At 41.5% G+C, this 25,166-nt stretch overlaps 1 protein-coding gene across 2 annotated transcripts in view; it reads right to left on the minus strand.

Annotated features, from left to right (window-relative positions):
- Positions 1-25,166, minus strand: part of ptprn2 (protein tyrosine phosphatase receptor type N2) — a 148,569-nt gene that overhangs the window by 74,543 nt on the left and 48,860 nt on the right. For both annotated transcript variants that reach the window (XM_035909648.2, XM_006795053.3), the window contains exon 10: positions 20,289-20,368. In XM_035909648.2, the coding sequence (XP_035765541.2) occupies positions 20,289-20,368 (80 nt within the window). The remainder of the gene's footprint in view (positions 1-20,288; positions 20,369-25,166) is intronic.

The raw sequence follows: 25,166 nt of genomic DNA on the forward strand, positions 1-25,166 counted from the left end.
CACAGCAGCGCCGGCATGCAGTTGTTTTTTTGGGGGGTTTTTTTCAGGATTAATTTCATAAATAACTGCACAAATCTCTCTATATGTTTCAAACTCTCCTGTGACTGAACTTTCAAGTAGTTGGAGAGGGAAAGACAAGGCTGTGTAAGCACACCTCGCTGCCTTTTTAAGGACACCTGTTGGGCTGCATGGCTCATCTCCTCCTCATTTAGCCGTCTGTCTGGGCTCCGTGGGGCTGATTACCAGGAAGAGCTGATTCCAGTTGCAGTGCTTATCAGTCTAATTAGAGCCCCTGGCAGGTGACTTGAAGGAAGTTGTATGTCTCACGGATGTTCAGGCGGAGCAATTTGTACAGGGATGGGGGTTGGCACATGACAAAAATGCAATATCAAAATCATAAGACGGAAGGGTATGAAATTGTGTTTTGAGAATTGCGGTGACAGATCAGTCTTGGTAAAGGTGTTTCAGTGCGGGGGATGTATTTTCAGGGCTTTTTCTGGGGAGCAGAGGGGCGCCTGGAGGAAGTTAAATAGAGTCTTTTGCATCACTTTTATCATGCAAAATTTCAAGCGGTGACAACAAGTCAAGAGAAAGAGGTGACATCTTGAGTAACATCTTCTGGTGAAAGTATCAACTGTCAAAAAACGAAACAACACAGAGAGACAAACTCAGACAGGCTGTGTTTCCACAGAAGAGAAAATGGGAGATGGAAAAAAAAAAGATTTAGAAAAGAATATAAAACACCAGAGAAAGAAAGACACACGAAAAAGGGCAAACAAAGTGAGAGACAGGGGCGGAAAGACAGTGAGAAAAGTTGAGGACAGCGTGCAGGAGGAGAAGAGTTATCCAGGTACTGTATCAGTCACCGGTAAAAGGTCAGTAGTCTGCTGTTCGCACATCCAGGTGCTAATGCAACACCTCTCACACCTTCCGCAGCTGCTGGTGTCTGTCTGCCTGCAGGTTGGTGGGTAGAAAGACTGTTTGTGCTAGAATAATATGCTGTAATCCCCCATCTCAGATGTGGCCTTAACACAGGTAATTGGACTTGGAGTGTGAGGAAGCCTGTGGCTAGACACACACACACACACACACACAAACACACACCGCTGTGAAACAGGAGGATTGTAGTCTGATTTGAAATATGAACAGAATTGCTCATTTTCTCAAGAGAGATAAGCCTACTTTTATTTTGTTTGTTTGTGAAGCAGTGCTGCTTTAGTTGTGATGTTACACTGTCCTGTTGAGCTCTGAATGTGTTTTGAGAGTGTTGTATACAGTAAGACTAAGACTAGAAGATCATGGCTTCTTTATTATCCTATTTCTTAAACCAAAAACCAGAAGAGCAAAAACTAAAGGAATGTTTTTAATCTGTTTTTTTTGTTTAATGTGAGCTGCAGGTATTAGCATTTCCAGCTAATGTAGAGCTAATACAGTCTGAGTCATAATTTGTCATACTTTGGTAGTTTTACCTGTTTTATAACCTGTTTTCTACATAGTCCCTTATTTTCAGAAGCTCAAAATGAAGACATAACATCTGAAGTTGATTCAAAATGTTAAATTTGCATTCTAATCAAGTCAAGGATACTCTGAAGGATATAAGCGTATCATTGTCAAGGTCTACAATCAAGCGGTGCCTTCATAAAAACGGATACAGGGGGTTTACAGCAAAATGCAAACTGTTTACACTCGAGAACAAGAAGGCCAGATTAGAATTTGAAAGAAAGTGTCTAAAAGACTCTGCACGCTTCTGGAGAAAAACTCTTTGGACAGATGAAAGCAAGATTAACTTGGACCAGAACGATGGGATGAGAAAGGTATGGAGAAGGAGAGAAAGAGCTCGTGATCTGAAGCACACCCCATTATCTATCAAACATGGCGGGGGCGATGTTATGGCATGGGCTTGTGTGTGACAGGGCTATACTCTCTGCTCAGATTCAGCCAAACGCTGCAAAACTGATCAGACAGTGCTTCACAGTGCAGATAATGTTTCTGAAGGCAAAGCAATGTGATGGTCATAGAGCAGCTTTTCATTTAATGCTTACAGAACTAAGGCTCACACTGCAGGCGAAAGCGCATCAAATCCGACTTTTTTGACCCTATGCGACCCATATCCGATCATGGTGTGACAGTGTGAACGGCACAAATCCGATATTTTCAAATCTGACCTCACTTCCTTATGTGGTACTGAATCCGATACATATCTGATGTTTTAGAAAGCGACTGCTGTTTGAATGGTCATGTCGCATTAAATCCATCTTTTACGTCACTGACACAAGACAGATGCCAATTATCAGCTCCGGAGAAGACATCGCAAACGCTTCCTGGCCATCCAGTGTAGATGTCAGTGAAACTGTTGGGAAGACAACGTTGGAGAAACGTAAACATTTTATTTGTACTGTATAATCTGCAGATTCTGACAGAAATCTGCAACTCTAAAAAAACAATAAGGATAATTATTAGGCCATATGTAAATAACAAAATAACTTTATAACTTAAAGCAAAATTGGGAAACGTAAAGTCCGAAACAAGTCTTTATATTAAGGGCCATCAGTCAAACAGTACTGGTTGGTCTGGGTCTAAACAGAGCGCGTTGTGTGTGACGTCTTCTTTTGCACATGCGGGCCGCTTTGAGCGTTCACACTAGAGCACATTTGCTGTCGCATTTTATTTGTAGTGTGAACAAGCAGACAAAAAAATCAGATTTGATCAAAAAATCGGAATTGAGCATTAAGACCTGCAGTGTGAACGTAGCCTAAACGCTGAGATACCCACAAACAAGCAGCAACTGATGGTGGCTGCAGTAGACCTAGCAGAGCATCTCAAAGAAGAAACAGAGCATTCGGTGATGTCATGACTTCTGGACTTTCTGAATTTACCATTATTAAACTTTAAAAACTAAACAAAACATTACACTATTAATAAAAAACAGCTTTTGAATGAAGGCTTGAGTTTGTTAGTTTAGCCTGACCATAGTTGGACTTTGAAGTTATTATATACTGTTAGATTGCTTGATCAGAAGGTGTAATTATAGTAGTAATATTAAATGGTTACTAACACTGATTAGCAAAAAAGGTGTTTTAAAACAAAACATACAAAGCAGATAATTCCTCTAAATATGCCGAACTTTGCAGAATTAATTCTGGATTAACGAATGACTGAGTCATCCCTATTTAAAAATCTGCTCCTGAACAGCTAATATGAGGGGAAAACTGAGGAGCAATACTAGGTTTTTGAACCGGTAACCCTCTTTATTTCTGGTGTGAAACAGGACACGTTAACATGGGAATCCATGCAGACTGACTTAGAGGTCGCTGTTTCAGTGGATGATGTATTAAACACAGATATTTCAATGGTCAATCAACAACTAACATCTCCGCTGTAAAACTGGTCAAACTTGTCATATCAGAGGTTTTACCTTTAGCAATCATAATTATTGTTGTGACGTCAAACTAGCATTAAGCAAAAACAAACTGCTTAGAAGATACAAAAAAGTAACATCTGTCATGTATGTAAGCTAAGCGGCCCAATATTTTTAATACTCATTTTCAAACAAGTCACACATGAGGCTAGCATTAGCTTAACTAGCAGAGTTTTGCGACATTTGCTAGCAAGCTGTTTTAACTGATAAAAATCAGCAACTGGCTACTCAAACACTACATCTTTATGATATTAAACTTCAAAGAAAGGATTTCAATTGAAATAAACCTTTTATAGAAGCTGGAACATTAAACATTTTACATTATCTTTTTTGGTAAGATGTCATTACAAATTGCAAAGATACTGTATAGCTGCAGGTATTTAGGCATGCCCAATTTCTTCTAGAAGAAATGCTGATCACACATCTATATATTCCTTTCCTTTGTGTCATCCCAAGTCAATCTGGGGAGGATATTGGAGTTCAATTGAAAGCGGGTGTGCCTTAAAGAGAGGTTTGAGATAGGAACGAGTTATCGCCTCCAAAGAGAGCTGTGGGAGACACTGTGCTCCTCTGTAACAGTCCAGCCTGATGCGTACAGGCCACTGACCCATGACAGTGAGCCCGTATCGATTTAAGAGGAGGCAGAGGACACAGAGGAAAAGAGAAAGACGGCTGGGGGGAGGAAAAAATGAAAAACAGTGAGGAGGCCAGGGAGCAATATCCCTCTTAAAACTTATCCATAATTCATTGTCTATTCCTTCTTTCTTCTATATTGCGTATATATTCTGTCTTTTTCAAATGGGTGCACGCTAGAGGAATGCTTATTTTCACAGGGGATTAGCGACAACCTATTTTGAAATACATTCCCAACCCAGACGCACACAGAAATAGCCATGGCTACACAGCCAGATAGCTAGAAGAGATGTACACAGAAGATACAGTAAAGAAGCTAATTTTTAATACTCATAATGTAAAAGAAATATTAATAATTTTATGTATTTGATATGTTAATACCAACAACATCTATTTTATTCACAGTGGGTCATTCCATTTTTCATTTAAATTGTGATGTGAAAGGGGAGGGTATCTATCTTCTGAATCCAAACTGGGGTCTGGGTCTGGGGTCATAGGAGAAAGGTCTGAAGCTGCTGAAGCCTCTGCCTCCCATGCTACTGTTAGAACCACAATTAAGCCCGCAGTTTGAGAGCAAAGTCCTTTCAGGAAAATATGGTACTATGAGATCTTTCAGATGTGACGGTTCCTGATTATTCAAGACTTCTTAAGTGAGGAAAATAATTTCAAATTTAAGTCTGGATTTAACGAGGAGCCAATAAAGAGACTAACCTAGGAGAAATATGGTCTCTCTTCCTTGTCCCTGAGAGTAGTCTCGCTGCATCGTTTTGGGTTAAATGAAGGGAACTTTCAGAACAGCCTGATATTAATGAATTACAAGAGTCAGACGCAGTGTTGGTCAAGTTACTTGAAAATAGTGATTAGTAACTAATTACTGATTACGTCTCCAAGAAAGTAATCTCGTTAATTTATTGATTACTTACTTAAAGAAGTAGTTAGTTACTTTATTGCTTAGTTACTTTTTAAAAACATGATACACAACCAGAATACGTGATAAAGAAATAGACCTCTCAGCCCAATTCTATTTTTTCTACATAACCCATCATATAAAGTTGAATCAAATGGAAAAGTCTCTTTTTAAAAATAGTTTTAATCTTTTAACTTTATGCACATTGCATCAAGCAAAAACTAAATTATAAGCAATAGTCTTTGACTGGAAGAAATTTGTTTAACATTTAAACCTATTTTCTGCATATTCCAGCATATAAAATAAAATAATACACTTACTCTTTCAAATAGATGCAAGTAAAACACAGTAAAAAATAAATAAGTTCTGTCGCTCTTAAATCTATTTTCACCTGTTTAGCAGGAGTGGGGCCTGTGGAGGTTTGCCCAGTGCCGTAGAGGCCATGTCAGTGGGGGGATCCGGGGGTTTCTCTGTGAATTTCACAATCCTGTGGCAGTTGCTAGGTGCTTGCTCAGATTTGAAGTTTAATTTTTTAGTACAGTGGATGATGTTTTTGTCACTTTTTATGGAATCATACTCAAAGTAATGTCAGTATTTCCAAGCTTTAAACACTGCATGGTCGTACTCTCTCCCGCGCTCCATATTATCCATTGTTGATGTACACATGTCTGCACCACCATGTTTCTAAGATTTTTAGGACCAAATATAATAGCTTCAGTTTTTGCCTGATTCAAGCTGGGTATCATCTGCATAAAAATCAAAATGTTGCCAGTGATTTTATAGTAATATTGCCCAAGGGAAGTATGTATAATGTAACTAATATTGGTCCCAGCACAGAACCCTGTGGAACTCCACGACTAACTTTCACGTGTGAAGAAGAGAAAGACATTTGCATGGATGAATTTGGAGTGCAACACCTTTTATACCAACAGTGTATTTTAATCTCTGTAATAAAATATTGTGATCAACTGTAATGACTGCTGCACTGAGGTCTAACAGGACAAACACAAAAATGAGTCCACAGCCAGGCAATAAGAAGATCATTTGTTACCTTCACTGGTGCTGTTTCTGTGGTATGATGAACTCTGTATACTGACTGAAACTCCTCAAGTAGACCATTCCTCTGCAAATAGACAGTTAGGTGTTTGACAACTAACCTTTCAAGAATTTTTGCAATAAGAGGAAGACTGGATATTTGTCTAAACTAAAATAACTCAAGTGAAAACTTTTAAAGCTGTGATTAAATCACAGCCACCTTGAAAGCCTGTGGTAAGTTTCCTGTTGGCAGAGATTCTAGTAAAGCTTATGGTAGTGTGAAAACATAGGTTGTTAACACGACAACCTCTGCTAATGGTTTCCCTGTCAGTTAGTCTTGACATGTTAACATCTCCTCTACAACACCTCCTTATTTATTCATAGAAATCCAGTGTAAGTGCTGTTAGAATAATGCAGAAAAACCTCCACAAAAAATCTTCTTAACCTCTTATCCAGTTCAGACTAGCAGGGGGCACATTGAGAATCTCTAACAATAATTTTCCACCTGATATTGATAAAATAATTCCTTCTTTGCCTTTGATTTCACCCTACAGACTTTGAGGCCAGTGCGTCCTTCATTAAAGCCCAGCCTGAAGTGCTTCCGCTGCCTCGTCTTAACTACAGCTTACCTATGACATATCATGCGTAAAATGTAATCACTGAATGTAATTAGAAGAATGTGCGATACACTCTGAAGTGCTGGCATTACTGAATACTTATTTATTTATTTTTTACCTTACTAATTTTGGATTAAACGGCATATGAGAAACTAATTATTAGTTAATAAAGTCTGATGCAGTTCAACATTATGTAAATAATTTTCACATACATCCATGACACTAAAACTAGCTGCTACATATTGGGGTCTGGTGATTTTAAATTGGCCGCAGTTGTGAATGGTTGTTTTGTCTTGTTCTGTGTTAGCTCTGGGATAGACTGACAACCCGTCCAGAGCACTAATCTTGCACTAAGGCAGTGGTTCTTAACCTTGTTGGAGGTACCGAACCCCACCAGCTTCATATGCGCATTCACTGAACCCCTCTTTAGTGAAAAATAAAAAATTTTCAAATTCAAGACATAGATATGTTTTTTACTGGTGCACAAAATGAGCCATGCATGTCATGGCGGAGGCTCTGCCGAACCCCTGAGACCGACTCACCGAACCCCTAGGGTTCGATCGAACCCAGGTTAAGAACCACTGCACTAAGGTCTTGTATACACAATAATCAGGAGCGTTAGCATCAAGTAGCATCAATTGCACTCAGCTTTTAGAATTGGAACCAAAGTAAATGATTTTCTATCATCACCGTGCATCATGTCATTATCTTAGCCCAGGTCCAGAATCTTTCCAGCTGCAAAACTTTCACTACACAGTACTTGTCATTTTGCAATATAGATATCCACCTGCAGAGTTCAGTCGCTCCCACAACTCTGCTGTCAGTGGGGGGCTCATGTGTTTTGTATGACAAGCTGTACAGAAGCTGCATGTAAATACAGCTGTGCCATGGGCAAGTCTTGGCATTCATGCTTCTCACGCGTCTCATGATGACTGCAGGACTGAAATATCTGGCTCTTTGCAACCAGCATCCCCAGAAAAAAACAACAACACTAGAATGCTTCATTATGGTTCATTATTTGCAGATTTCTTTTTTTATTCCAGGGTAAAGCTTTCTGTCTTGTTTCCTATTTAAAATGCTGCACTCAACAGCAACTACAAACACTTCACTCTGACCATATGCAAACCGAAACACGCACATCAACACGAAGCTGCACCCGATGGTTAGTCATGCCCGTGACTAGCTTTAATTACTGCTGCTGCTGAACTGCAGGGACCTCGCAATCTGCATTACAGGTAAAAGGGGGCAAAAGTGGCCCGTGGACACACAAACACATATAAAGAGATGCACAAAGGAAGTGAAAATTGAACATCTGTCTTTTTTTTCCCTTTCAAGCCCCCTGCCAAAGAAAGCTGGTGCTGCACCTGGACATGAATTATAGAGAGGCACTTGGATGAGGTGGGTGGAAGAAAGAGAGAAGAGAAAGAGAGGTGAATGAAAATGAGGGGACAGGGTGGATTTCATGTCTCCCCCATCTGGAGACACTCACCAAGGGAGCTCAATGGGTCAATGATCAATTCACTGCCAATAGCTGCCAATAAGGACTGACACAGTGATATAGTATATGCTGCATAAAAAGTTGCTTTAAATTATGCATAACAGCAAATAATAGTGGCACAGACATATTTAAAAAATAATAATACAAAAACAGACAGCTCATTGTGCACCCTCTATTGAAAATGTTATGAAATGGCCCTCAAATACTACTCTATGTTTTCAGACAGCTGTAATCCTTTAGAAAAAAAATTATACTCAAAGAGGAACTACAAAAGCAAATAGTGCTTTGAAGATGGAAAGCCCGAAATGTCACCCACCCGCTTTGAAGCTCCCTGGCTCTCTTTGTTTCTCTACACTTGTAGCTCACAAAACCACAGGCAGAGCACACTGCATTCAGGGGCCAATTTAGAGCGGATGTACCATTAAGGGAGAAAACACACACACACACACACACACACATACATATAAACACATGCTCATGAGCTCAGACAGTGATATACTGTGTAGGCCGAAAGAGACAAGCGCGCACAAACACAGGTGAACACACACCTGGAAAGGCGACATTGTACAGCATACGTATGGCCATCTCCCTTTGTTTTGTACCGTCTCTTTGTAGTTTCGAGCACTTTAAGTGTCATTTCCCGCCTCTTTGATACACACGTACCTTCTGGTTAGTCCATTAACAGCCACATCCAACAGTGACGATTTATGTTGCTTCAGTATACTCAAATTCAACATTTTTGCAACTCACCCTTGACGCAGTTTTGAATCTCGTAGAGCTTATTTAGGGGACACGGAGTGAGGGTGAAAAGCAAGCACGGTGAAATCAGTCAGAATGACTGACGGTAAAAATGTAAATGATCTTTTTCCCATTATTTTCTAAACAAAGCATTGCTTATTTGCAGATGAGTAGCACAAAATAATCAATACCAATTACCTCTTTAGTAGATTTTGATTTGTGCCTGTTCGTTTCTTTAGTCAGTATAGTCATGTTTCCCTTTTTTAAGGCTCGCCGTCTTTAGACAGAGCAGAAGCAGGAAGGAAACAAGTAAAGAAAGAAAGAAGGTAACATTCTTAATGCAATATACATAGTCTATTGATAGAAATTATTAGTCTATTAGCAGCATGACATGTAAAGCCACTGAATGAACCAATTTTTGCTATTTTAATTTTTGGATATTACAAATAAGTCTGATGATGATGAGAAGTTTTTTAAAGCACGGGATGGCAGCATACATCAAACACTTCTGGAAATTTCCTGAAGAAGCAGAAACCACTTAACAGTTACAAAGAGTAAAAACATCATTTGTAAAATATTCTTTAGCTTCTTTATTTTGTTGATATAGAAGAAAAGCTTGCTTTCAATTTGCTCAACGACCGAGTTTAAATCCAGTTTACTTAAACCAGACTGAATGTTCATATTTTTTTTTACTTGTTTTGCTTAATTTGCAGATCAAAAATATTCCTTATTTATTTTATGCTGGACCTTATTGCGGGGCCTCAGTTTATTCACTGTGTGAACCAAGCTGTTTTAATTCTTCTCCTGTAATTGTTCAGTCACACTAAGGGAAGAATAAGGTGACCTTCTCTCTGTAAGTAGGAAAAATGGGTGGTTGGCCAGCAATTGCATTGAATTTTATTTGTTGTCAGACACCGACTGAAAGCAGTTGTGATGACCAACTGCCCAGAGGTTGAGAGTGTTTGAAGGACCACCTTTAAACACAAGGCGATTACACCTGTTCACCTGCTGAGAGGCAACTTACCACCTCACAATTTGCGGTCTGACTCATACTGACTGAAATCACTCTCAGACAGATTGCTTAAGGTTTGCAAATAGTTGCCATCTAATTTATAAATGCAGACAGACTGCCAAGACATTGCAATCAATCTGAGTCAGTCTGCACTGATGAGCACAATTTGTCTGTGAAACATCTCTTTGCAATAAGAGACTCAACTTAAATAGTTGCCAACTGGTTGTATTCTGGTTACACGCCTATATAAAAGCAAGGTTGACCCCTGCCTATTTCATGTAGTATTTAAATCGCCGCCCTCCAGCAACTATGCCACTATTTTTGGCGGTTTTGGTAATTTTTTAAAGTTCTAGCAGGATTTTGAAGTAAATACTTAATGTGAATTTCTGTGTATGCAGACAACAAGTTGCAGTTTTTGCTGCTTTATCACAGTTAATCGCTGTATTATCTCAAACAGATTGAATGTAATTGCCAACTTGACCCCATTCATCACAATCAGAATAAGAATACTTTATTAATCCCTAAGGAAAATTTTCAACCACAAACTATGTCTTATTGCTGTTTTATCACCGTCTTGATGCACTAAAGTTGCTATGAAGATGGCAACTGGCTGAAAGTGGTTGCAAGCGTCCTCATCTTCAAAGGTCACAAGTTCATCGCACATGGTTGCACCAATTGGGCTGTGTCACAGTCTCCAGCCACTGTTTTCCCTGTGTGACTGTAGCATAAGCTAACTTTCCTTTGATTGGCTGCCTCTCACAAACACCAGCTCTGAACTGCAGGTGGTGAGATTTGCCCTTGTGCCTTAAAAAGAATCCCCCCACCCCCACAAACAAATAAAATAAAAACATAATGTAAATGCTACAACTAAACTTTTCCCTCAGTAAAACATTCACAACTGCATGATGGGAGTGATTAAAAAACGAAAATACTTGATTTAATTATGGTTCATAGCAGGAGCTGGAAAGAAGCTCATTTCCGTAGCTGTTTGTGTCTGCTGCTTCATAAAGTGCCATCCATCGAGTATACAGACTGCTGTGCATACAACAAACACAATGCACGAGTACCCGCTGCTCTTGACATTAGGGCCGTCGGCACACGGACTCTCTTGTGGAGTAGCATTTACTGCGGGCAGACACGGAAGATGAAGGGATGAGGGAATATAGAGATGGGGGTGGAGAGGTCGAGATGAACCAAAGGGAGAATAAAAGTGTTGCTGATGGCAGGACTGAAGAGGAGGCTGGATTTTCTGCTCAACATGGTGCTTAAACCCACAGCACCAAACATGTACCCACCATCTATATGGCCAGACTGCCTGTGTAGATTATAGAGTAGTGGGAAAACTCTGGCGTTTGTGAACAACACTGATGGAAAAGATACTGCACTGACAATTACGTCCCTTTCACTTTGGCACAATCTGTTTAGACAGAAGACTGCGACGACTAATCGTCTTTACGACTTTGTGGCAAAACAAGCCATTTTGTCAGTTCATAAAACATGAAGCTAGTGAGCCATTCTGTTATTATGCTCACCACCATGTGTGAGAAAATGTGCTGTTGCCAGCCGTCCTGTGTGGCTCAGCTGGAAATTAGATCACGGAAAAGTACTTGGTTAAATAAAAAAATTGCATCATCAACTCTGGCTGAAATCCAAATGAGATCAATTATAAAATTTGGTGTCACTTAATAGCAATAACCTGCAAACTGGAACAAGCTAATACACAAATAAAACGCCATATTCATTAGCCGTGTCTGTACACCTGATGTGACTGCAAATCTCCAGAGAAACAAAGTGGCGGATTATTATCTCCAGAATCATATTTGGCATTAATAATATATTTTGCAACGCGGTAAGTTTCCTATTAATCAAGATGAGACGGTTTGATATCGGCAAATCCGTTTAAATGAACATGAAGCTGGAGCAAAACACAGATGTGGCAGAAGTTCTGCAAGGCTGACTATGTTCACTGTCCTTAAAGGGACATTCAGTCTTACTTTGGAAAGTTGCCCCACCCCCAGCTTCGCACACACACCGTTAATCATGTTGGATTTTGAGGCTGCTTCCAACCATTCCTGTAACTTTCCCCAAAAAACGACAACCTGACATTTACACCCACGTTATGCTGTGATTGTCCCGAAAGAGCAGTGGGTTTTAACTTTTTTTTCATGTGAAGAATCAGGAACGTTTTTCTGACTAATTAAGGTCTGCCTCATATTTCATATTTCCTTATGTTGACCACTGTTCTCTGCAATGATGACAAAAGAAGGTACTAGAAGTGGAAAGATTCAGAGCAATAAAGTCAATGTTATATCCTGCTTGGAAAACTGGCTGAAAATCCTGGTTATATTAAAGTTATACACTCGTTACACATCTAGATTACCCTTAAGTCTATGTATTTCATGCCTCTTGTTCAAGTCCAGGTCTCACGGGAAGCGGTGCAAGCTGAGAAGCCCTGATGTCCCTCTTTCCAGGGTCTCCTCCCAGATGGGACTGTATGAACCAGCTCAAGTAGCTCCTTTCGGTTAGTTACTCTCCAGCTCCCCATCCATCTTCCAGTGTTTTGGATTGATTTACTTCATTTCTACCCAGTAGGCCAACGGTGACCAAGACAAACCATTGGCACCTCATCCAGTTTGTGCACACCACATCAGATGTTTTGGGAACCAGTGCAACCATGTTCACTTTTTTCACTACCAAACTCTACCAAAGAGACTAAAGCAACCAATTTGTCTTCTTTTGTCACATATGAAGCAGCTTATATTGCTGCATCAGAGCATTTAAAAGACTAAAAAGCAGGAAGACAAAATCTGTTTTTGTCTGGTTTAAATGGATTTATGTGGATGGATATTTTTTCTCCAAATACAAATTAAAGGGTTTAGATCCATGAGATTGTTATCCATTCATACTATACGTTAAGACAGAAGATACGTCGATTCAGTCTAAAAATGCTAAAAGCTGATGATTTGCAGAGAGGCGGCACCTTAATGCCTCAGCGTCATGCCCTGACACACTTCACATTCAAACGTATCGCTGTACATCCTTCTTGATCCATGTCCGTTTCCCGATTCAAAGCTTTGCTTCCCACCACCGAAACAATGCATATTCAATTTTTGTTTACGAACTCAGGGTCTCTGCGGGTGTCTGAGAAAGGTTGCTCCGTCGCTCCAATTTGCGTTGCGTTTCACCCCCTACTCATTAATCTCCCTCCATTCGCTGATAGCTTCGTTTGGTCCACTAGAAATCGCTTTCAATTATTCATGCCTATTTACCACAAATACCTTGGAGATGGAATTAGCAAACAAACAATGCCAGGCGACACTAATCCTCGTCTACAGCAAAGATCCTTTAATGCACTGGAGATCAGGCCGGCTGTTGACAGGCACCTGTTACTGTCTTCAGCTGCTTCGCAACAGCAATGTTGACACAGTAAATGTGTTTACGGGAGCAGCGCAGCCCTGACCTTACGCTAAAGGTGCAGGGATAATGCAAAGGAGAGAAGAATAAGTAAGAGGAGGAGAGCATGGAGAAAGGACAGGCGAACGACTGGCAAGGATAAACAGGATAAAGGCAAGTGTAAGACTCGGCCCGATTCGTGGGCTGGAACACTCTCGGCTCTTCGACGCAGTAGCAAATGTTGTACCTGACACCTTTTTTTGTATGAGATGAACACAAAAGTCAGCGATGATGAAAGTTCGCTCTTCAGGCCAGGGACGTGGATAAAAACTAGATTTTTTAAACCGATTTATAGACACCAAAATGCTCTGAAAAAGCATTTGTAATAGCTGTCTTTGACAATTTGAGTGCTTTTTTTTTTCTTTTTTTTTTTTTACTGGAGGCAGTTGAAGCGGCAGAAAAAGAAAAAAAAAGAGGAAGAAGCGTCATGACCTTGGAATTAAAAAGACATATAACACCCTCGTAGAGAAAGAAAGTTTCCACTAAAACAAAGCGAAAATATTTAGCAGCTTACAGTGAGTAACACAACTCTGGTTATCTAGCGCCCTGCAGCTAGCAGGCACACAGGCGCGCGCGCACACGAGCGCTGTGTGGAGTGAATAAATTTCGGTTTACCTAGTGTAACAGACAGCGGCCGTTTCTGAGATCAACAATGCATAAACGTTAAGACAGAAAAGTGAGATATGTCATATCGAATGAGCATCACTGTGGATTTATGTTTGTACACGCGCATGTGTGTGTGTGTGTGCCCTCTAGCAGACAGGGAGATGATGCAAGGGAGCCTGGAAAGGTACTACTGAGACTGAAAGAAGATAGTGAGAGTGACGGTTTAGACGACTGAGTGCTGGGCTCGTAGCTGAATGACACACACACATTTTCTCACACACGCATGCACAGAGCCAGGGGCAATGCAGGAGAAGAGACTGAGGAAGACTTTGATCACCGAACTGAGCACATTCAAGCACTCAACCAGAGAGGGCAGCCAGTGATGAGGAGGAGAGAAGAGAGCGCCCAGGGAGGGAGGGAAGGAAGGAGGGAGGGAAAGAGGAAGAAGGGGGTAGGGTGGGTGGGGGAAGAGAGGGATCGGGTTGTTTTCTGACCTCTACGCTCATTGATACAGATGTTAAGGCATGAACACACAGACAATCAGGCATCCGACATGGATGCCACCAAGCAAAAAACCCAAAAAAACAGCTTTTCTTGACGTGTTTCTTGATAGTGGAAACCCATGCTGACAAAACTAATTTCATTCCAGCTGTATGTGCCTGGACATGAGCACACCAAAGTGGAGGAAACGTTCGGAAAATTAAATTCACACTTATTTCTTTAGCCTCTGGCGGCTTGCTGACTTCTGAATGGTAAATATTACAATATCAAGCAGAAACCAGATACACAAACGTGTCGCTCTGGAATCCCTGCGGCTTATGTTACCTTTGCTGGTGGCGTGTGACCGAAAAAAACACCAAAAAAAACAGGCGGCTGTAGCACTACGGAGCCGTCCTGCACGCCTGAGATGCAGGTGGATAAACCATTGTGCTGTTTGCGAAGAGAGCAGGTAATTATCGCTGGCATTTTGACAAGTGTTTGCCAGAGTGAAGGTCAACTCTGTCTGCGTGGGAGATCTATGCTAATCTGCTCAGCTGGAAAAGACTACCACTCACCACTCGAACGGTAGCTAGCACTATTATGCAGCCACAGCTACTATGTTTTCACTTCAGAGTTGTCTGCAAGGGTGTGTGTGCAGAAGAGTGTGTGTTTGTGTGTGTGTGTGCCTACAAGCAGAGCGGAGAGAAGAAAAAAAGGAAAGAGAAAAGACAGACAGAATCAGACAGGAAGACAGACAAGTGGAGTGAGATGGAAAAGAAACCCGGTTAAATTTAGGCTGGCTCTCTTATGGTTTTAGAAAAAACACCAGTCAGTGTGGTTCATTTCATATCGTGTAAAAAATCTCTTTCTTTTAAGGCAAATGGCTCAGATTTCCATCCAAATGAAGACAGAAAAGTGAAAAATAAAAATCCAAACTAGTGTACGTCGCTGCTCTTTAGCCTTTTTTAGTGAAAAATAGAGTTGGGTGCATACAGAATAAACAGCTGGGCGCCTTTTTTCCAGTAGGATGTCATTAAAGTCTTGCAGAAGAAGGAAGCGCAATGAGATGGCGTAAGTGAAAACACATCAGGCGAATCTCAAACAGTGGAAAACAGTGATGAAATTATGCCACATTCTGTTTGTTTCACGTATTAATCTGAATGTTTTCTGCTCCACACAGAAAACATCTGATGCCATTTTTTTTTACAAATAACCATTTAGGAAAATATAGAAGGGGCCGCTCATAATGTCGCCTACGGGGGAATTATGAGCTGAATCTGCAGCTCTTCCTGTTTTTTTATGGCTCTTCACAGTGAGATTGCACTCTTTCTTTAGCTGTTGGGCTCCTAGAGAATCGTTTTCATCTGCAGAAGGCAGCTGTATTCAGTAAAAAATAGCAACTTAAAACGACTGTATACTATCTGCTTGCCTCTGGCAGTTTTTTGCTTGTGAACAAAGTTGAGAATTAGGCCCCTGAAGAGTTCTGATGTTTTCCTCAGGAGATGGTAGAGACCAAAAACAGAGACCGCTGGCCTTTCATTGGGAAGACTGATCATAATGTTGGCGGTTTAATGGTTTATCATACCAGCATACATGACAATAGTCTGCTTAGAACCTGTCTTCATATTAAAAAAGCAAGTCTACTTACTGTTTTTCAACTTTTCTGCCCCATCAAGGGGCAATCACTTTATTTTGGGAAGGATTTTTAGGTGGATAGCAATTCAGTTTTCCTCCTGGTAAAATCCTCAGGAGTTTTCTCACCGTCATCTTCCGTTTGACTCAGCAATCTCCATTCTGCTGTCACTTACATGTGAGTGAAAGAGTGTGCGTGTCAGATAGACAGAAGCGGAGGCAGAAACACGGGGGCAGACTTTGTCTATGTCCACATCTCTGCGTGTCTGCCTCGGGTGACAGCCGTGTGTCAGGGTCTCTGCTCTCTGCTCCAGATGGCCCAGCAAGTTGCTCCCGGGGTCCCCAGACTCTCAGTGCTCATTGACCAAGGCTGGGGTTCTCACGGCCTGGGGGCCTGTGGACTCATTGCTTCGGCCTGGCCTCTGGGGCCTTTGAGGCCTCCGAGGGGCTCCGGGGTCGCCCAACCGTGACAGCCAAGACAATAGGAGTGTCCTCACCCTGCTCCCCACCCACCACCTACAGCCCCTCTCAACACACAGTCACACACCCCGGTGTTTGGCCTGGACATCCTCGATCCCCGCAGGCAGACAGTTGCCGTGTCATCCAGCATCAGTTTTCATCCCAGCTAATCAATAAAATACTTTAACGTGTAGGTATGATAACTGTGTTGCAAAAATGCATCGTATCTCATCTTTATCAATTTAAAAATATATATAAAATAAGTCATAATTATAGACGCTTTATAAAACACCCTTCCTACACATAAATCCACCTCCTCACCGTGAAGAGCGCAAACATGTAAGTGGATCAAATCCATCACCAGCTACAAAACGTCGCTTTTCGGTGAGCAAAAGCAGTTCTGACAGATCTATTTCCCACTGACTGAAGGTGATTTACATGTTTAGAAATCACTGAGAGGAAGCAAGAAGGCAAAAAAAAAAGAAAGAAAGTGGAGTTCTAAACAACACATCTCAACACTGGTTTTAACAGCTTGGCTGCCACTTCATCAAATATTGAATAAATCATTTTCTTGGCACAGTATGAACACAGCTGCAAAAAAAGAGAGAGAGAGAGAAAAAAGAACAAAATCACACACACCAGCACGCACACGTCCACACGCACATGCTAACACGGACACACAGAATGCCTTGTAGTTTTGATAAAGCAGCAGCTTTCTCTTTTGTTTTGCAGCCGAGCAGGGATTAGGCAGTGCGGGCCTTTGTCCTGCGGTTTTCCAGTTGAGCAGAACACAAGAGCCTCTACCTCCACTAATACAGTCAGACCTCCCAGCAGGCCTTTCACCACACAGCCGCTAAGAACCTGCTGCCTAAAAGATGCTTTTCAATGAGTTATCAAATCTCCTCTATACTGTCCATGCCTTTCAACCGAGTCTCTTTGTCTATTCTTTTCAATGGAGCATTGAACACATCAAATAGAACTGATGGGCAGATAGATGGACAGCAGAATGTAGCAGAGCCATATTAACCTCTTTCAGACACTGCCGAGTACAGTAAAGGTACTCGGTTTAACGTATAACAAACCTGACTGAGAACTTGCTAAATTGGAGTCGTTTTACCATTTTTATTTAGCCACACAGGACAGTAAACAATTTACTTGTTAATCTAAAATAATAAGGAAAAGATTTATTGTCAGTGAAAATGATAACTTGTTGCAGCCCCAACAGTAAGCAAACATTATTCTGAACAGCATTAAAACAATATTTTAGTCCACAGGAAGATTAATCGCAAGTCATTTTCAAAGCAAACACTCTCAACGCTTATTCAAGCGCCTGAAATGTGAGTATTTGCATCTTTTTCAGTTTGTTTCATTACTCTAATTTCTTTATTGCTCTCCACTCTCGGAGCATTTCAGTCACATTTTAACTTCTTCCTTTTGGGACCAAACTCTATACCGAATAATCAATAATGGAAATATAGTAATTGTTAGTGGAAGCCCTCAAAACCAGTCTACAACACAAGTAGTGCTGACACCATCAGATGTTAGTCGACGGGAAAATTAGATGGCAACAGCTTCTCTTCATGCAAAATATCAAAAGCAGTGCATGAAAGCCGTCATTTAGTCAACAGTGAAATTGAAGAAAAACGATTCTGATTGCCACTGAAGTCATTTACCGAGAGCGATCCTGAACATTTATGTTTATTCGCTCCTCAGTTGTAAAGATTTGCTTCTTTTTCTATCATTTTAAAGTGAAAATCTTCTTGTTACTGGTGCATTTGAAAGAGTCTCCTGCAATCATCGCTTGCAGCAAATTTATTGAGGAAAATTGACTTGTGTTTACGGGCATCTCTGTTTTCTCTCATGTTGGTGGCAAATGACTAATTAGACCTGTTTAATGGTTATTGATCTGCTTCAAAGAAAGATGATTTTGTTACATTCTCACCATCGTTCTTGGGTTTTGTAGTTTCACGACTGCCATCAGGCTGGATGTGGAGGCTCTCAGCGGCAGGTTGGGCACAGAGTACAGCAGGGGTTTCGATGAGTTCATTAGGAGGCCACGTCATTTATGCACAGTCACACATAAGGCAAAGGTCAGCCAGGATTACCCAGGTGGCCACTGCATGTGGGTGTCAGTTTGATTTTTAGACTGCACTTTAACCATGCTGTTGCTCCACAACCTGGTAACCGCTTTGAAATCACCACGCCTTTGCTGCACTGCATTGAATTCGGTGTCACGCATGCTCATTTGGAGCTGGGAAACAGCTACAAAGCGACAGTTTGTGCATGCACTTCAGATTGCTTTTAATATCGGGAGGCGAGTGGGAAGTCCACTCCACTTCACACTGTGGTGGAAACAGAGGGTGGGCAACAAGGTAGGAGGGGGCGCAGGGAATAAAGCTCTGGTAGGATTTAATCTAAGGTCAGCGGGGGGACACACGGAGAGAGGATCCAACCAGTCAGCTATCTCTAAGTGCCATTTCTATACATTTTATACATTTCAGAGCTGAAACTCTTCGGTCTACTGGGATAAAAGAACAATGCATCCAAGGGGAAGTAGCTTGATAAGCTCCGTCTGTTCACTTTTACAAATTGCTATTCAGGTGGGCTGTATTCATAATTCATCAACATGGGTCAGGCTCATGATCATGTTGACTTAACATTTGGTCTGACATTTCAGCCCTGCTCACGCCTGTCATTAGCTCTCGCCACACGCTACCTCATCAAAGTCAGTCACACAAGCGAGGAGGGGAGGGAGGAGATGAAGAAGAAAAACAAAACGTTAAGACAGAATAAAAAAACCCCAAAAACGATACAGTTTAAAAATAATACCTCGTGCATACAACGCCCGCGATATTTGTTCATTTGATCGTTTTGTTAAACAAACATTGCAAAAGTGGGATGACGGCGCGGGATAAAGATAGACACACACCGTAATCCGGCAAACACGCGCGCGTGCGAAAACGCACCCTTAAACCCGCTGAACCGAAGCTCAGCCCCCAGCTCAGGCTTTCTTGTGGTAAATCTGTATCATCAGCCATCATCCAGCGCTTCCCTAATGGGAAACGAGTTGGTGCCAAAAAAATGTCGCCGCGCAGAAAAACTGGAGCAGCAACACATTTCTGCCAATAACAACACCACCATGTTGATTCCAGTGGGGTGATATTGGATGATATTGACTGTTGGGAGTATTGCTGTGCTTCTCAAAGTCATTTCCGACCAAAGCAAGGACATCGACACACATCCAACACATAGGCGCACTTGCTGCACGCACTAACACCAACGCCAGGCTAATCGGAGTGCAGACATCGAACAGGAGAGTGGAGGCAGCGCATACTGACAACCTCCTTTCTGTGGGTGACAGCTCTCCATCAGTCTACATCAAACAAGTGCATACATGCAGGCACACTCACACACAAGTGTACACTCCGTCTGATTGGCCGTTGCAAACCTGTTTCAACCTGCCACCAAATAAACTGTGCTGCGTACTATATATGTGTGTGCGTGTGTGTGCGTTTGCAGAAATAGCAGGTGTGCACGCTGAGCTCATCATCTCTGTAACTGATGGTCATCTGTCATCGCCCGGTGTTGATAATCTTCTTAGGGACGGGGGTTTGTCCGAACAAGATGAACACCAGCCTATCTACTGTATCAGGAGAAACTAATCTGTGCTCTCATTTACTGGAGCCCAGACTGTAACAGAGTGGTCCGGCTGGTAAAAATTAGATGAATCGCATTGAAGGTTGTCAATGGGATGATTGCGTGAGGGCGACATGTGAGGAAATACGGACCGCTGCTCTTACCTGCAACTTGAACTAGATCTGCAGTGGTGACGTTCTTGGGGTTCGGACCGACTCTGAACGTCAAGGCAGGGCCAAGGACGCTGCAGATAAACAGCAAAGGAGAAACAGAATGAGCAGGTTTTTGGAAAAATGTGACGCTCAACAGCTCAGGTCCATGATCTGTGAAGATCGAACTACAGGTGAGCTAAGCATAAAGACTGGAAGCAAGTAGAATCAGCCATTCGAGCTCGATGTTCACAAAAGCTTATAGTTACCTTAATAAGAAAGTAGGAATAGAAAGTAACAACTTCTCAAAAAATATAAAAGCAGCAAAACCGTAAAACCAAACTATAAAATGCACAGAATAAAACGTTGAAATTACTTCCATCCTGTGACATATAAACCGCTCTTCTATGGGGCCACCTGTTCAAGTAAAAGTCACAATATGGAGCCCCCTAGTGGACGGTGAAGTCACACACATTTTCATAAAGTAATCAGATTTAATTTTTCGCTGTAGAAAGAAGTTTTCTTCCCACGCAGAGTGTACAGTGGATGCTAATGTTTATGTCACTTTTTACGGACTGAAACTTAAAGTAATGTAAGTACTTCCACGCTTTAAATGCTGCATGGTCATACTCTCCCCCACGCCACGCTCCATATTATCCGTTGTTGATCTACACATGTCTGTTGTAGATCAACAATGGATAATGTGGAGCGCGGTTGTACGTCATTGTCATGAGACACTCTCACAAACAAAATCACGGTTTAGTAACGCAGTAACGCAGCGTGCTTACAGGAAAGGAACAGTAATCTAATTACTTTTTGCAACAGTAATCCCTTACTTGTTACTTGAAAAAAGTATTCAGATTACAGGAACGTGTTCTCTGGTCTCTGGTCAGGAAGGGCATGTGTCGTAAAAATGCCCAATCAAAACATCCATCCGCATGAGTAATAAAGGAACAGCCAAAATCACTAAGTGTTAAAAGCAATGTTGCATGTAGGAATAACAGACATCAGCAAGTCTTGTATGTTAAACAGAGATGTGATTAAGTGTTTGGGAAAGCAGAACATTTTGGGGAAATGACTCCTATAACCAGCACAGCAAAGGATCCTAAAGATGCTAAATATTGACTCAGAAGCCCTCAGGCATATGTTTCACCAACAGAACAGAAATATTAAGAAGAAAAACTGTAAATTACCCAAAAAACAAACAAAACCTCCCCCAGAAAATATGTGGAGTGATCATGATTTCTGTTTTCCTTTCAGGCCTGAAATTGGTCAAAGAGCAAAGTACAGTCATGAGCGGTGCGCCTTGTTTTCCCTTCACCTGCGGTAACCTGCCTGTACTCTCTGCACCCATTCTCCTCTGTGTGGTCAGGAGTCAGCAACAGACTTCTCCCCCTGGAGGAGAATAAATGTTGAAGGTCCCCGAGGTTAGCCATAAAATAAAATCTAACAACCCTAGCAGACTCAGCGAGACCGCCCAGCAATGGTCAAGGGAAAAGAAAACCTGTGAAGCAATGTGTAAAGAAAACAATCCTACTCATGTTTAGTGTAACCTCTTAAGATCCCAAATGAAAGGATTTTTTCTAGAAGCAAGGAGACCATTTTTAACAACTAAGAGAGCAAACACACATCGACTGCACAGCCCTGACTGTGGCTCGCTTTTAAACACGGACCAGCAAAGAACCCAAGTAGGAAAAGGTAACCAATGTAGCAATGAGATCATTTTCCTCAAGACTCAACATTAATATTAAAGCAGTGACGACTGAGACGCCGGCAATGTACAAACAAACGATCATCACTTCCCAAATTTAGTAAAAACATGAAAATGCCAGAATGAGCAATAAGCTTATTATCAAGTACTTTTATTATTTCATTCAGTCACAAATGGCTCTTTTTTTTTAAGCAAGTGAAAATTTAACCACCGAGGTGCGAAAATTTGCACCTGTCTCTAATACAAATCCGCTCATTTGAACAATTTGTACAATAAAGACCAATTTTCTTTGCTTCTAGCGTAGTGCTAGGCTTTATTCTGTCTTCTTTAAGATATTATTACCGTCACATAAAATTTTTCTATTTCTTCTTTCTTTATAAGTACATTTTGTCACTTGTTTAAAGGAAACAAGACTTCTGGAATAATGAAGTAATTTAACACTGGTATACAGAGGAACCTGTTACAGATTATTTCTGTGTTAGACGTTTGTCCATGCAGTGCAGATTTGTCCATGATGTGAATTTCCTTTTCCACCACATGCCAAAGCTGCTGCACTGAGATCTGCTTACTGTGGAGGGCATGTTCAAGAAACCAGATGTTTGAACTTTGTGACACGGCACTGATGGAAGCAGCCAACAGAAGACCTGTACGCTGTGGTGATAACGGGATGGACAACAATCCTCAGGTAGGCTGCTGTGTTTAAACAGTAATAAGGTGCTGAAAGTGTGCCAAGAAAATATCCCCTACACCATTACACCACCACCAGAAACTTGAATGTTTGGTACAAGGCAGGGTGGATGCATGCTTTCATGTTGTTTATCCCATACTGTGATCATACCCAATCCGAATGTCATAGCAAAAATTAAGACTCATCACATTAGGCAACGTTTCTCCAGTCTCCTGTTGTCCAATATTGGTGATCCTCTGTTGACTGTGCCCTCAGTTTCCTGTTTTTAGCTAACAAGAGGGACACCGGGTGTGGTCTTCTGCTACTTCTACTGCTAATTCTGCTACATCTTGTGCATTCAGGGATGCTCTTCTGCATATCTTGATTGTAATGAGTTTTTATTTGATGTTGCCTCCTATCAGCTAAAAGCCATTCCTCTCTGAGCTCTGACATCAACAACGTAGTGGTTGGTGTGTCTCATTTTAGGACTATTCTCCGAAACCTCTAGAGATGGTTGTGTTGGGAAATCTCAGTGGATCAGCAGTTTCTGAAATACTCAGACCATGACTAGGGATGGGTATCGTTTAGGTTTTATCCGATACCAGTGCCAAACCGGTACTTTTGAAACGGTGCCGGTGCTTAAACAGTAATCGAACCGGTGCTTAAAGAATGGAGAACACACACTTTGTCAAAAAACCTCTCATGTTCAGCTGTTTTTTTTTTTTTGTAAAAAGATAACAATGTTAGCCTTTTCTGCAGCTATGGGACATATATGGCATCACTCTTGGCTGGAAGCAGTGCTTAATCAATGGAAAAAACAAACTTTGTCCAAAAACCTCTCATGTTTAACTGTTTTCCACTTTTTCTTTGGTCATTTTAGCCTTTTTGGCCAGGGTGAAGGGAGTATCTGCCATCAAACAAGAAGACAGCAGCATGTAGCTATGGTGATGTTTGCTAGTTTACCTTACATGCATTAATGTAATAACGTGGTTAGCCTACTCAACGTAAATTACACACGAACAGCATTAAGCTACTCACGCAGAGAAGAACGGCTGCTGCTGCTGCCATCATCATCCGTCATCATTTCTGCTACACTGGATGGGGTTGGGGCCAGGACTGTACTCTTCGGGTTTTTGCGGGATGTTGCAAACTCCGGGTCCGATAACAGGCACCACACCCGCAGTAGATGTGCTCGGTGTGAGGTCTCGCAGCAAGCTATCAAATACGGTGCATTTCTCGACTTTTAAAAAAAAAAACGCTATGCGTCGCCAGGTGTTTCATCGGATTCGAGGTGTTACCTTCTTTGACAGTATCACAGCATCACCTTAAAGCAGTTGTTGCAGGCTGCTGAGTTTGCATATTTTGCTGTGAAGTACAGCCAGACTTTGACCGCTTTGCTTTGGGCATTTTTAATCTGTAGCTCTGCTCTAAAAGAACGTACGTACCTGGACCCGCCTACTATCCTCGGAAACGTAAAATGATTGGCTAGAATCTAAAGTGTATGAGAGCTTAGGAAAAAAAAGCACCGAAATAAAGCACCGAAATGTGCACTGCTTTTCGGTCTGGTTACTACCGTTTATGTCAGAACCCCATCCCTAACCATGACACATTCAACTCACCTAAATCACCCGTCTTCCCCATTCTGATGCTTAGTTCAGATGTCTACATGTTTACATCCGTTGAGTTGCTGCCATGAGATTGGCTGTTTAGCTATCTATGCTAAAGAACAGTTGAATGTTGAACTTAATGGAGGTAATGAGGTACTTAATAAAGTGATTGGTGAGTGTATAGTAAAAGTGATAAAACCATAGACTTATTTAGTTGCATTCAGACTGTATGAGCTGTATGTGGCTGTATTTTTCTTCTCCCCAGTTTTTATGCTAAGTGGAGTTAAGCTAACCAGTTAGCAATGCTTATCTTACTCTAAGTAAGTAAAGAGAGTGGAGACAGCTTTAAAGAAATCCAATGAGTCTGGAAGAGCTAAAATTAAGGAGATAAATGTGTTTAGTGTATATGACTTATATAACAGCACACGTATAGATGTTTTGTCCATAATTTACTGACAGACGACAATAAGTAACACTGAAAAGAGAGCGTGCGGGGGTCCCATTTTTGGCATTTCAGTACATCATCATGTCGGAATTGTTATGTCCAGGAAAGTGCACGTACATTTCTAGTGTACTTCCTGCCAGACTGTACAACAGAGAGCGAGATTCATCAGACTGCCAGAGTGCTGTGACCCAGACCCACTCACCATCAGTCAGCCTGGTACAGAGGCAGCAACGCTCACTCGGCCAGGAGCAATAACACGGGCAAATACCGCCAGACAGACGGACCCAGCCGTGCACTGATGCATTTGTGATCAGGCACACACACATACACACGCACACACACACACACACACACAGGTCTGAAGGAAATATGTCCTTCTCTAACGCCTTCACCTGGCCTCTGTTTGCTCTCGTAAATGTCAATGTTTCCACAATCTTTACCCCTGCCTTCGTCCTCCTTGGCC

Source organism: Neolamprologus brichardi, chromosome 9 (assembly GCF_056152115.1).
Source record: "Neolamprologus brichardi isolate AB-2024 chromosome 9, ASM5615211v1, whole genome shotgun sequence".
Taxonomy (NCBI): Eukaryota; Metazoa; Chordata; class Actinopteri; order Cichliformes; family Cichlidae; genus Neolamprologus; species Neolamprologus brichardi.